Genomic DNA, 12750 nt, shown 5'->3' with positions numbered 1-12750 from the left:
TTCTCATTCCAATGCTCTGAGTTAAATCCCACAGAGATGATCATCTGAGGCACTGAAGAACCCAGTCCCAGAGAAGTTAAATGATTTACCAGCTAATTAGTGACAAAGCTGGAACAAGGTCTGGGTCTTTCAACTTCTGGGTCCCTGCTTTCCAGTATACTATTCAAAGTCATGTCTCTTGAGTAATTTTAGCTTCTAGGAATTAACATAAAAGATAGAAAAAAAATAAATGCTCCCCGGCCTCATAGCGTTTTTGTTGTGGTTTTGTCATTTTTTTGGTCATATCTGACTCTTTATGACCCCATTTTGGGGTTTTCTTGGTAGAGATACTGAATTGGTTTGCCGTTTCCTTCTCCAGCTCATTTCACAGTTGTGAAAACTGAGGCAAACAGAATTGAGAGACCTGCCCAGGGTCGTACATCTAGTAAGTGATGCCAGAAATGAACTCATGAATGAGTGCTCCTGATTTCATGCCCAATGCTCCATTGACTGCACCACCTAGCTGCTCTATTTACAGCACAGAGAAATCTTATTCTGGGAAAGCTGTCAATAGGACTTTTGGTTACTCATCAAATGGACATCTTAAATTGAACAGGATTGTAAAAATCTAATCAGATCTGATTATGAATTTATTATTTTCTCCGTTCTAATCTATGAAATCTTCATTGAAAAAATGGACTCCCAACACTATTTCTCTCCCTCCCCATCTCTTTCTCATAATGATATGTATTTTGCTGAGGATTCCCGTTTATTTCTCTGTTCTCCTCTTTAACAGACAGTTGATTAGTGTCCGGAACTTAGACATAAGCCACCATGCCCGGCCAGTCAGTGCAAACAGCTACGAATATCTAAAACAGCTAAAATTAAGGTAAGTGGTAGTAAGTTCTGGTACCCCACACCCCCATTTCCCCAGACCTCTGGGACATGGATAGGACTTATTGGGTCCTCAGGCCTTACTCTTCCTTCTAATCAGTCACCCCTGGAAGAATCCTGGGTACCTAATCTTACTCTATAGAGCTTAAGGAGAACACTATCTCTATGCAGTCTATAGGACTCAAGGTTGAACTATCCCTAGAAGGTGTGTGGCCCACAAATGACTCAGAAACTTATGCTTTTCTGGGGAGGGGGGAGGAAGAAAGGAAAGTGTGTGAGTGAATGAATGAAATGTGGGGACTGAACACTGACTTCTGCCTCCAATTCTATTTCCACCCCACACTATTGCCAGATACCCAAATCACTAAGAATCCAAAGTCCCATCGAGTGGCCTGACACCACTGGAATTTTTCACCATTTGGGTGAAGATGTCTGATCCTGCTGGGACATAATTTGATAACAATAACCCTGTGCTTTCTGTCTTGGAGAAAAAAAACCCAACAACAACATACTTTGACTTGTTTGAACATGCCAAACCCCACACAATCTGGTTTCCACGTCTATTGCTCTAATGAAGCTGCCCTCTGGAAGGTCAATATTAGCTACCCAATCACCAGATTTCTGTTTACATTCTTCAGCCTCCTTAACCTCATGCCGATTTAATACTGCCAATCATCTCTCCTCTAAGGAGGAGAATATTCTCTCCTCCTTAGCTTCATAAACACTGCACTTTTCTTTCTCCTACATCCTTTTAAATTATTATAAACTTAACATTTTCATGTACAAAGAACAATAAAAAGAGATATGCTATCATGAACCCCTATTATATACAACTTGACTTTTTATCACAGTAATATCAATGTTGTGCTACTTGTCTGACCTTCTGCTCTTTTCTGTGTATTTAAAAAATTGATTGACATTGTTCCTTCTTTTTTGTATTACAAACACTATTCCCCTCAAAATTTTTTTTTTATTCTTCTACCACAAAGAGAAATCCTCCCTGGTAACAAAAAAGTATAGCCAAGCAAAACAAATCAACATATTGACTGGGTCTGAAAATGTATGTTTTGTTCTGTATCATCTCTTTGTTGAGCTCCTCTGACTCTTCTAAATATGTTTCTATCTCCTTAAGATCATAAGTTTAGAACTTTGGAGATCATCTTTTTCAACTCCTTCATTTTACAAATAAGGAAACTGAGACTCAAAGAAGTCCATTGACTAAATCACACAGGTTGCAAAGTTGGGATTTGAACCCAGGTTTCCAATGCCTGTTTCACTCTGCCATACTGCCATTTATTGGTTCCTCATCCTTTCCCTTGCCTTTCAAAGTGTTTCCCAAGATTCCATCCTTGACTTTGTTGAGAACAACAGTTTTTTCCTTGGGAATTTATTTATACATTTATACAGAATGTCCCAAATCTCTATCGCCAGCTCTTTTCTGAATTCCACACTCACATCACCAGTTGACTCCAGCACAGTTCCATTTGGATTTTATGTGTTTGAAACCAAGTTTATGATTATTTTTCCAAGTAAACTTTCTCCCCTTTATGTCTTCATTATTTCTGCATCACCATTCATCAGTCTCATGTTCTGAGCGTTAGAATTCTTTTGATGCTTCCTTATTCCCTCATCTCCCCTATCCATTCCTCTATAAATCTTATTGATGTTACCTCTACCACATCACTTATAAATGTCTCCTCTTTATTTCCCCTGTCACTATCCTGGCTCAGAATCTCATTAAAATTATAGACTTAATGATGAATGGGAACTTGAAAGCTGCTGAGGCCAAATCCCTCATTTGACAGATAAGGAAATGTGACTGAGAAATATTAAGTTATTTGCTCAAGATTATACAGAGAGTAAATAGCAGGACCATAATTCAGTCTTAGGATCTCTGACTCCATACCCCACTATTTCTTCCACCCATTTCCTTCTCTCACTGGCTTCCTACTACTTACAAAGTAAATTTCAGTCTCCTTTGCCCGATGTCCTGGGCTCTCCACAATCTGGCAGCATCCTACTTCTCCAGTCTTATTTCATCTTACTGCTCCTGAAGCATTCCTTCCTGAGTAAACTGAGACCTTTTGTCTGTCTCACAAATACATTCTACACTAGGGGCAGCTAGGTGGTACAGTGGATAGAGCACTAGCCCTGAGTTCAAATTTTGCCTCAGCCACTTATAATCTGGGTGACCCTGGGCAAATCACTTAATCCTAATTGCCTCTCTAAAAAAACAAACAAAACAGCAACAATTAATACATGCATATTAACACTCATATATTCTGGACTTTCCCTCTTCTCTACTTTAGTTCTTTCTGTTCCAGACATCAAAAATGTCTGCTTGTTGAATTCCAACCCACTCTTGAGAGCATAACATAAATGTTCTCTTCTTTGGGAAATCCTCCTTGACTTCCTAATTTCGCATATAGTGTTTCCCTTTACACTTTTTTAAAATTAAATTTTATTTCTTTCAATCACTGAAGATCTACCTTCTACAGGCAGCTAGGTGGCGCAGTGGATAGAGCACCAGCCCTAAAGTCAGGAGGATCTGAGTTCAAATGTGATTCAGATACTTAAGAATTCCTGTGTGACCCTGGGGAAGTCACTTAACTCCAATTGCATGAGCAAAAAAGAAGAAAAAAGAAGAAGAAGAAGAAGAAGAAGAAGAAGACGGCTTATCAAAAATTAAATGTTATTTCTTTCAGTCAATGATAAACTATCTTCTCTCCCACTGAGAAAAAAAGAAAAATAATCCTTGTTACAAAGATGTATAGTCAAGCAAAACAAATTCCCAAATTGTTTATCTCCTCCCCCCAAAAAAACCCCAAAACCCACTAACATCCTATGTCTTAATCTCTGTTCTGGATCCATCTCCGTCTATCATGAAGAGTATAGTATATTTCATCCTGAATCCTCTGAAATCATTGCTAGCTGTTGCATAATCAAAGTTCCCAAGTCTTTCACAGCTATTTGTCTTTAGAGTATTGTTGTTACTGTATAAATTGTTCTCCTAATTGTGTTCACTGCACTCTGTATCAGTTCAATCAAGTTTTCGTAGGTTTCTCTGAAACCCTCCTCTTCGTCATTTCTTACAGCATAGCATTATTTCATCACATTCATGTACTCTAAATTGCTCAGCAACATATAGTGCTTTGTTTCAATATAATATATTTGGAATACATTATTGGGTGTTCTAGATATATGTATATGTTTCTCATACCCCTAGTAGATTTTAAGCTTCATAAAAGCAGGGACCATGTCTTATGTCCCTCCCCAGATCTCTAGTATACCATCCTACATACAACAGAAATTTAATTAATCCTTTTAAAATTGAATTGAACAACAATGGACTTGTGTTTTGAACTGAGTAATCTATATCCCTGGTATGGTCCCCACTGTGACCAAACATTCAAGTGTGAGACAGCTTTGTGAAATGGTGAATCAGGGATGGGAGTACAGCTTGTAACCATAGAACATCTATTTTTTCTCCATTGTACAACATTAACTGACCCCCATGAATAACCTGAGCAGCAATTTATTTACCCAACTGAGTTCACTGATCCATTCCTGGTTCCCAACTAGAGAAGAAACTAAAACTATCCATATCCTTGTTATACTTTACCACTCTATACTTTCCTTTCTTCTTTTCCTGCCTTGTGGTTCCCTCCTCCCCCAAATCTCCATATGATAATGTGAAAATGATGATGATATAATCACTTATATTTATTTAGCTCTTTACAGTTGGCAAAAAGACTACTTTGTCAGGTAGGTAGTGCAAATATTATTATCTCCATTTTACAGATGAGAAATGTGTCTATGGTCACACAACAAGTAAGTGTCAGAAGTAAAACTCAAAACCATGTTTTCTGATTCACAAACACAGTGCTTTTCCCAATATACCATAGTGGAGAAGAAAAAGCAGAGATCCCAAACAAAAAGCATGAGAGGCAGCCAAATAACATCTCCCCAACTATCACCTCCAAAAACATCCTTCCCTACAGTAACTCTGATGAACATATCTCCAAAGACTGAGAGCTGCAGCTTGAAGAAAAGCAAACCTTTCTGTTTTGGTCCAGTTACTTTTATACCAGAGACTTTTATAAGCCAGTCTAATAATTTTCTCAAAAATCCTGAACCACCAACCTGAGTGGTTCTAATCTCCATTAGCCCTTCCCATGTCAGGCTGCCTGATGCATCAGGACCCAATATGACCTCCTGAGGTGCAGTCTGAGTTGGGAAGGAACTTGGTCTCCTCCTCACGTCACCCACCTTTTCCCAGGGAAATGCAACAGCTGCAATCAATGACTAATGCACCTGAAAGGGGGGACATGCCCACAGATGGCCAAGCACGTTTGGATAACAATTCAAGCCTGAGGCGAATCGTGAAGATGCCCAACCTCACCACTATTCACCCATATGGGGATCCATCGGTATTTCCTCCTCCGAATGTGAGTACAGCCTGCTTTTGGTTCATCAGTTTCCAGATGGGAGATTTCTATTTGGGATCCTGGGATGGGGATGGGTGCATGGCTCAATCCCTCTTCTCCTGTACTTAGACTTATCCCAGCCTTAGTAGCAAATAGAAAGAAGGTTCCATTCCAGGGCCTGTGAGGGAACTTGGGTAGTAGGAGAGGAGGAAATAAGTTGGAATTGGGAGTAAAGTATCTCTGGAAAGAGGAAAACTGAGCAGCCTTTGAAGGCAAAAGGAAAACAGTAAGGAAATCATCCCCTTTCTCTCTTCCCCTAAAGGGATTGAGTTATAACCTAGGGTCCGGGAACGGGCTGTTTCTTTCTCCCCAGAGTGAAGTGAACATACTGGGAGTGGATGGGAATTTGTATAAAGGCAGAATGGGGCTTCGTGGTACTCCACGTTCCTTTATGACTGAGAAGGACCTGGCAGGTAGGACTTGTGAAATCTCACCTTCCTTTTCACTCATGTACTTTTGGGCCAATCAGCTCCAAACAACTCTGTTAAACTCTGATATCTGTAATAAGGAAGTAACTTGGCATAGGTCCTTCCATCTAGAGCCCCCAATCTGTGGCGTTATCAAAGATGCAATATTGGTGCGATTTTCACGTCCAGGTTTGTCCCCACAGAGCAGAGGTGGAGAACAATGGGTATTACATAGACTATCAGTTGATATGTGGTTTTGTCATGCTGATGGATTTCTTTTCTTTCTTTTTAATTCTTTGTTAGAAGGGATGACATGTTGGAGAGGAGAAGGGGAAGGCAAATGTTAAGAAATGAAGATGATATAAATATTGAAGCTACTAATAAAAATAATAAATAAATAAAGAGATGGCATGCTATAGTAGAGAGAGCATTCTGCTTTAACTCAAGAGTAATTTGGATCAAATCTGCCATATTTGCTATTTATTGTCTCTATTAACTTGGGAAACTCAGAATTTTTCTCAGCCCTTTTTTTCCCTCACTTATAAAATGTAAAGTGCTTTGAAGACCTTAAAACATTATATAAATATTATTTATAGGGTAATGCAGTACTTGAATACAGTACCAGGGTATCAACATCTTTAAGCATTAGAGATTTTTCCCATCTTGCCAAGGACCCAAGCCTCAGGAGGAGCACATTAAGATTCACTGATAGACAGCATGGTACGATAGATGGAGCACTGAGTTTTAATTTGGAGGTCCTAGGTTCAGATTGCAGCCTCTGCCTCTGCTGTTTAGATTTATGTGATTTAGAGCTAGAGAAGACATTTAAGGCCAAATAGTTCAACACTTCCATTTGAGCATATCATTTAACTTCTCTGGATCACTCACTAACTTAAATTTAATTTGTAAAATGAGTGGGATGGGACTAGAATGTCCTCTAAGATCCTTTCCAACATTAAATCTTTGATCCTCTGGATGCAGACAAAAGGAAATGTTTTCATAAGCTTTTGAGCTATTAAAGTATAAAACTGCACTAAAGATTTTTGGGGCACCCAGTATAAAGCTTCCTTGGAGGCTGGATTTCCAAGTGATGTTACTCTGGTGGCAGTTGAGGTTTGCCCCATTTAGTGGTGACCCATGGCTAGCTCCATTTTGGTTGGGAAGTGGGTGATCACCAACACTCCCAACTCAAACCAGTACCAAATACTTTGCTTTATTGCTTCAGTCATTGAGCCACTAGTTGGTCCTCGGTCTAGTAGTAGGTAATGTGGAAACTACAAAGAAGTATAAGCTATGATTCCTGCCCTCCAGAAGTTTACAGTTTAGTTGGGAATTAAAACCAGATACACAGGAAACAATTTAGTGGCAGAGAAAGCAATGTATGATGGAGATATGATGGCAGAGTAAAAATGCACTGGACTTGGAGACACAGGAAATAGGTTTAAGCCTCACCTTTGTTATTACCTGTCTAGCCTTAGACAAGTTATTTAACCCCTCTGGGTATCAACTCCCCCCTTTGGAAAATGAGGGCAATTAGACAAAGTAATCTCTACAATACTTTCAAGCTGCAAATCTAGCTGATTTTATGGTCAGTTAAATTAGTGATACAGTAAGTGCCAAAGAACTCTGGAAAAGACCACACATTCCTGATAGACTGAGGAAGCCTTTAAGAAAGAGGATGATTGGATTTGGATCAGCTGAGAGCAGTGGGGAGGATAACAAAAGATGGATAGAATGGAGTGAGCAAAGATAGAGAGTAGGAAATAAATATTTCTTGTGTAGGAAACCCCTTTGATTCAAGGCAAGAGCACATGTAGGGAGGAAATAGGAGATGCAGTTGTGATCTGTCATCTCAGACCTCCGACAGGGGAGCAACTAAGCAAAAGTCTAGGGCAACACATGGCCTTGTTAAATATTGCTTTGGCCACGCCCTGGGAGAGGGGGAAGGGACTTCCATGGACAGGAAGAAATCAGAGAAATCTCACCAAACTCTCATTTGCTTACCCCTTCCTTCACTTCTCTCCCCTTAGGATTAAAGGTTCCAAAACCACCACCATCCCGCAAAGTACCTGAGTATTCCAGTATCTCTAATGTCCTCTACCCTGGTAAGTATTCACCTAATCCCTTCTCTCCTAGGTCCCCAGTCTCTGGACTGTTCTTTCTAGTTCCAAATCTATTCCTCATTACACCTCTTATCCAGAGGGCTTCTTTTGAGGTTCTAGCTTCTCCTATTCTCCTCCTACCCCAACCTTCTCTCCAGAGGAGAGGAACCACTTTCCATATACCTTGGAAGGGACACAGAATGTCTCCTTGATTTTGGTTTCCTTCTGGGAGTATAATTCCAGGACAGTTTTGGAGTGCTGAGGAAAATAAGTGGACCTCTCAAATTCCCTGTCTCACTCTTCCCTAAAAATAGGGCCATTCCCATTCTTCTTCAGGACATTCCAAACAATCTTTAACTATCCCAAAGGTGCTATGATTCTCTCCTTCATCTATGAGTAAACCTAAGGGAGAAGAGTCAGGAAAAAAAAGCACAAAATAGCCTAAGGTCAAGGGCTGAAGTGCTTGAAAGGCATATTCCATGATGGAAAGTGATTCAGATTTTATTGTATATAATGAAAAGTGGCAGGGCAGGTAGGTGGTGAAGAGGAGAGAGGGCTGGACCGAGAATCGAGAAGACTCCTCTTCCTGAGTTCAAATCTGGCCTCAGACACTAGCTGTGTGACCCTGGGTCATTTAACCTTGTTTGCCTCAGTTTCCTCATCTGTAAAATGAGCTGAAAAAGGAAATGGGAAACCATTCCAGTACCTTTGCAAAGAAAATACTAAATGGGGTCCTGAAGAGTCAGTCACAACTGAAATATGGAATAACACCAAGAGTTTCCCTATCTGGGAAACAAACACACTGACTTCCTAGCCCCAAGCAGATCATTTAACCTTTTAATGATCTAAACTAGTGATATCAAATTTATAGAGAAACTGTGTCCATAACACTATACATAAGGATTCTTGGGGAAGGCATATTGACTTAGAAAACCACATATAAACATTAACTACATTCTACTGTATTTTTATTATTTTGTTAACGATTTCCCACTTAGACTTTAATCTGGATGGGCCACTTGGACTTGTCTGCAAGAATGTGTGTTTGATCCCTCTGTTCTATGCAATTCTCTGATTCTGACTTGCATTGGGTGAGTTTCCTGAATATAGGAAGTTCCCTATACCAGTGAAATCACAGGTCCTCTCCCTATCTCCCAATCTTATATGCAGCTAGGTGCTGTAGTATATAGAGCTCTGGACTTGGAATTCAGAAGTCCTGATTTGAATATTATCTCAGACACTCTGGCTATATGATCCTAAGTAGATCACTTAGGCACTTCTCAGCCAAAATTTTCTCATCTATTAAATAGGGATAATAATAGGATTACTCTTAAAGGGTCACTGTGAGAGTCACATGAAATATTGTGTGTAAAGTGCTTTGTACACTTAAAATATACAAGCATTGTCATCATTATTATCAATTTACCTGTAGTTCATTTAACAGGAAAAAGTCTAGAACCCCTCAGCTTTTCTGCTGTCCTTGGTACCATCATCCTGCAATAGCAGATTGGATGAGGTTCTCCTTGAAAATTTAGGCAGGGGGCAGCTAAGTGGCGTGATGCATAGAGAACTGGTCTTGGAATCAGGAGAGTCTGAGGCCAAATTCAGCTTAGATATTTACTAGCTGTGTGACCCTGGGCAAAATCACTTAACCTGATTGCCTTAAAAAACAAAAAGCTTGGACAGGACTCACTTTAACAACAGCACAAGCTAGAAAGGGGGCCCTTACTTTTCCACTCCTGACTGTTTGAGCCTAAACATTGCTTCCCAGAATACCAGGAGGAGGATCATGAAGTAACTAACAGAAAGAACCTCAAACCAAGGGTCAGGAGATGTAGCAGATCCCTCAGGTTGCCTTGGACAAGCCAGCCATTCTTTCTGGCACTCAGGTTCTTCCCTGATGAAAAAGAGCTAATAATCCATCCCACTGGCCTCACAGGATACTGTGATGATCAGCTGAGAAAATATATGTGGAAACACTCTGGAGAAAAGCAAGCTTTCAGGGGCTAGGGAAATCTTTTGTTCCGTTACAGCCTCAAGCCCTAGAACCAGCCTGACTGCCCAGGTCCTGCAGCAGTTTTCGCAACCCATGATGCCTTCAGGAATTCTCCAGCATTCACCATCTTCTGCCAACTTATCTCCAAAAATACCCAGCACCAATAACAGGCCTACTACCAAAGCAACCACTAGTGGTGGCCCGTTCACCAGGAAGTTCGGCAAATCCAGCAAGTCCCGCTCTGCTTCTTTGCCTACCGGCGGTCTCAATCCCAATTCACGAGAAGAGGGAACCAACATGTGAGCCCTTTCTACTCCCCCTTTCCACTGGTGTGCCCCTCCCTCTCCCATTCAGAAGCCCTTCACTCATAGCTCATCCCCTAAAAAAACTCGTTCTGATAATGGATTCCATGGCCAAACATGGATGGATTTGAAATCAAAGAACCTGGGTTTAAAACTCAACCCTGCCAATTATTACCCTATGATTTTAGGCAGATGATTTGGTCTCTTTGAGCTTTAATTTCCTCATCTGTGAAATAAGGAAGTTGGATTAGCTGGGAGGGATCTTAAGATCTGGAAGGGAACTCAAAAGCCTTTTAGTGCAATCCCCTCCTTTTACAGATGAGGAAGCTGAGGTCCAGAAAGCTTCACTGACATAAACAATGTTTTTTTCAGGGGTAAAATTGGAACTTGGGCCCTTTGACTTCCAATCTAGTGTTTTTTCGCACTGTTCCAGCTCTCTTAAGGTTTTTCAGAGCATTTTACACATATTTTCTCTTTTGATCCAACCTCTGTGGCCTACCAGCCAGCCAGGGGCTTCCAAACCCCTTCCAAGGCTCAGCTCTCTTATTTAGTGGCCCCGGGGGATTACGGCTCATTCTGACCCTGCCTTGAACAGCTTTTCCTTTCATTCTAGCCAAGACCCTATTCCTTCTTACAAAGTTTAGTTTCCTGTCTAAATTGTCTTGCAAGCCAGTGACTCCTGGATTCCTGGTCCCTCCTCCCCTTGCTCCTACCACAGATGAATATTTTTGGAAACTTCTACTCAGAATAAAATGTAACTTTTTTTTTTCACTCTGGATGAAAAGAAAGTATCTTGGGACCACACACTGAGGGTGTGGTTTTGCCTTCCACGATTCATGGATAGAAGAAGGCTTCCTTCTTCCCCAGAGAGTTGGGGGAGAAAAAAAGGAAGAGCCCAACAAGAGACTGGCTTCTACCCTCTCTTCAGGGCCCACCATTCTCACTGCTGCGCTCTGCTTTCCTGCCTGCCTAGAGTTGGCAATTATTAGAGTCCCTCTGTCACCATGGCTTGAGGTCACTCCCCTCCCAACCCCATAGCAGATGAAAAGGCAGTCTCATCATGGCCACTGGTGGGTCAAGTAAGGACATTGGTTAGAGAGTATTGTACCAAGTGGAATACTTGCTTCTTAGTACACCTTAGGAAGGTATTGCTCTCTCAAGTCCCTCTATGTCTCTGACTAGCTGGAAAGAATAGAGGGCAAATCATCTTGAAAAAGAATAATGGGCGATAGTAGAGTATGATAGAGGTTTGACAATGGAGACCCAAAACTATCCAACCTTGCCAAATACTACCTGAATTAACTTTGAACAGGTCACTTCACCTCTCCATGGAAATGATAGTTTGAATTAGACAACTTCTCACGTCCTTTCAGCTTAAAAATCTATGATCCTCTTACAAGAAGAGTATTTCTCTCCCCCCCCCCCCCCCTCCCCCCACCACAATTGAGACTCACATAGAGGAACCAAGGTTGAATTTCATAAGGACTAGAATTCTGCATCCACTCTTTTTTTCCTACCTAGACACATGGTTCATTCTTAGGAGCCTCGCCTCTAATGAGAGAATGGCAAGGCTCCCTTTTCTCATGTTCATCATCTTAGCAAACCTCAACTCTGGTGATCAAGGGACAAATTTATGTACAGTTTAAGATTATAATTCACACTTAGGATTTCTCCCAAAGGAACAAAATTATACCCAATATACAATATGAATCAGAGGATATGTAATTTATTTCTATACACAAACAGAATTTCAGACATAGGACACTAATATCTGACAAATAACAAGATTTTAAAATTTACAAGTATAATTACAATCTATTAGGAGATTGATTTTTAAATTTCATCAAACATAAGACTGATGATTACACATTATGCATTTCACCTCATCTCTTTGACTATTTGAAATTCTCCTAATGCATATCTGCTGGTAAAATAGTCAGACTTGGACCAACTAAAAATGAAGTATTTGTTGGGGACTCCTCTCCTGCTGCCATTCAGCTCTGATGTGATAGGACTTCCAAATCTGTCCATTAGGTTGCATTTGCACCTGGATACATCCATTTTATTTTTTATTTTCAATAGTATTTTGTTTTTCTAAATACATGTAGAGTTTTCAACATTCATTTTTGTAAGACTTTGTGTTCCAATTTTTCTCCTTCCCTTCCTCCTCTTCCCTCCTTCCCAAGGCAGCAAGTAATAGCAAGTATAGGTTAAAGATATGCAATTCTTTTAAAGATATTTCCATATTTGTCATGTGCAAGAAAAAATCAAACTAAAAAACACAAGAAAACAAGGTGAAAATAGTATGCTTTGATCCACATGCTGTCTCCAAAGTTCTCTCTCTGGATGTGCATGGCATTTTCCATCCCACGACATTTCAAGACTAATACCCATTTTTCCTAAGATCAGGAAAGAACAAACATAAAAAAGCAACCCAAATCCAATTTCAGACTTGCCTGAGCAGGACGTGTGCTTAGATGCCAAGTGCTCACATCCACATGGATGCCAAGGTTGTGATTGGGACAAGCTGCTCCTTTCCCCAACCCCATCTTGGGAGGCAGCTTAAATTAGTCCTGACACAAT

The 12750-nt window shown here is 40.4% G+C and overlaps 1 protein-coding gene across 1 annotated transcript in view; it reads left to right on the top strand.

The window, feature by feature from the left end:
- Window positions 1–11573, top strand: part of C1H16orf96 (chromosome 1 C16orf96 homolog) — a 57142-nt gene extending 45569 nt beyond the window's left edge. The window contains exons 12-16 of the mRNA XM_031945499.1: window positions 776–868; window positions 5153–5321; window positions 5674–5773; window positions 7798–7872; window positions 9903–11573. Of these exons, the coding sequence (XP_031801359.1) occupies window positions 776–868; window positions 5153–5321; window positions 5674–5773; window positions 7798–7872; window positions 9903–10168 (703 nt within the window). The 3' untranslated portion in view covers window positions 10169–11573. The remainder of the gene's footprint in view (window positions 1–775; window positions 869–5152; window positions 5322–5673; window positions 5774–7797; window positions 7873–9902) is intronic.
- The last annotated feature ends 1177 nt before the right edge of the window (window positions 11574–12750 follow it).

This window comes from Sarcophilus harrisii, chromosome 1 (genome assembly GCF_902635505.1).
Source record: "Sarcophilus harrisii chromosome 1, mSarHar1.11, whole genome shotgun sequence".
NCBI classification, from domain to species: domain Eukaryota; kingdom Metazoa; phylum Chordata; class Mammalia; order Dasyuromorphia; family Dasyuridae; genus Sarcophilus; species Sarcophilus harrisii.
The sequence above is the reverse complement of the archived record's forward strand: the minus strand, read 5'-3'. Positions and strand labels throughout refer to the sequence as shown.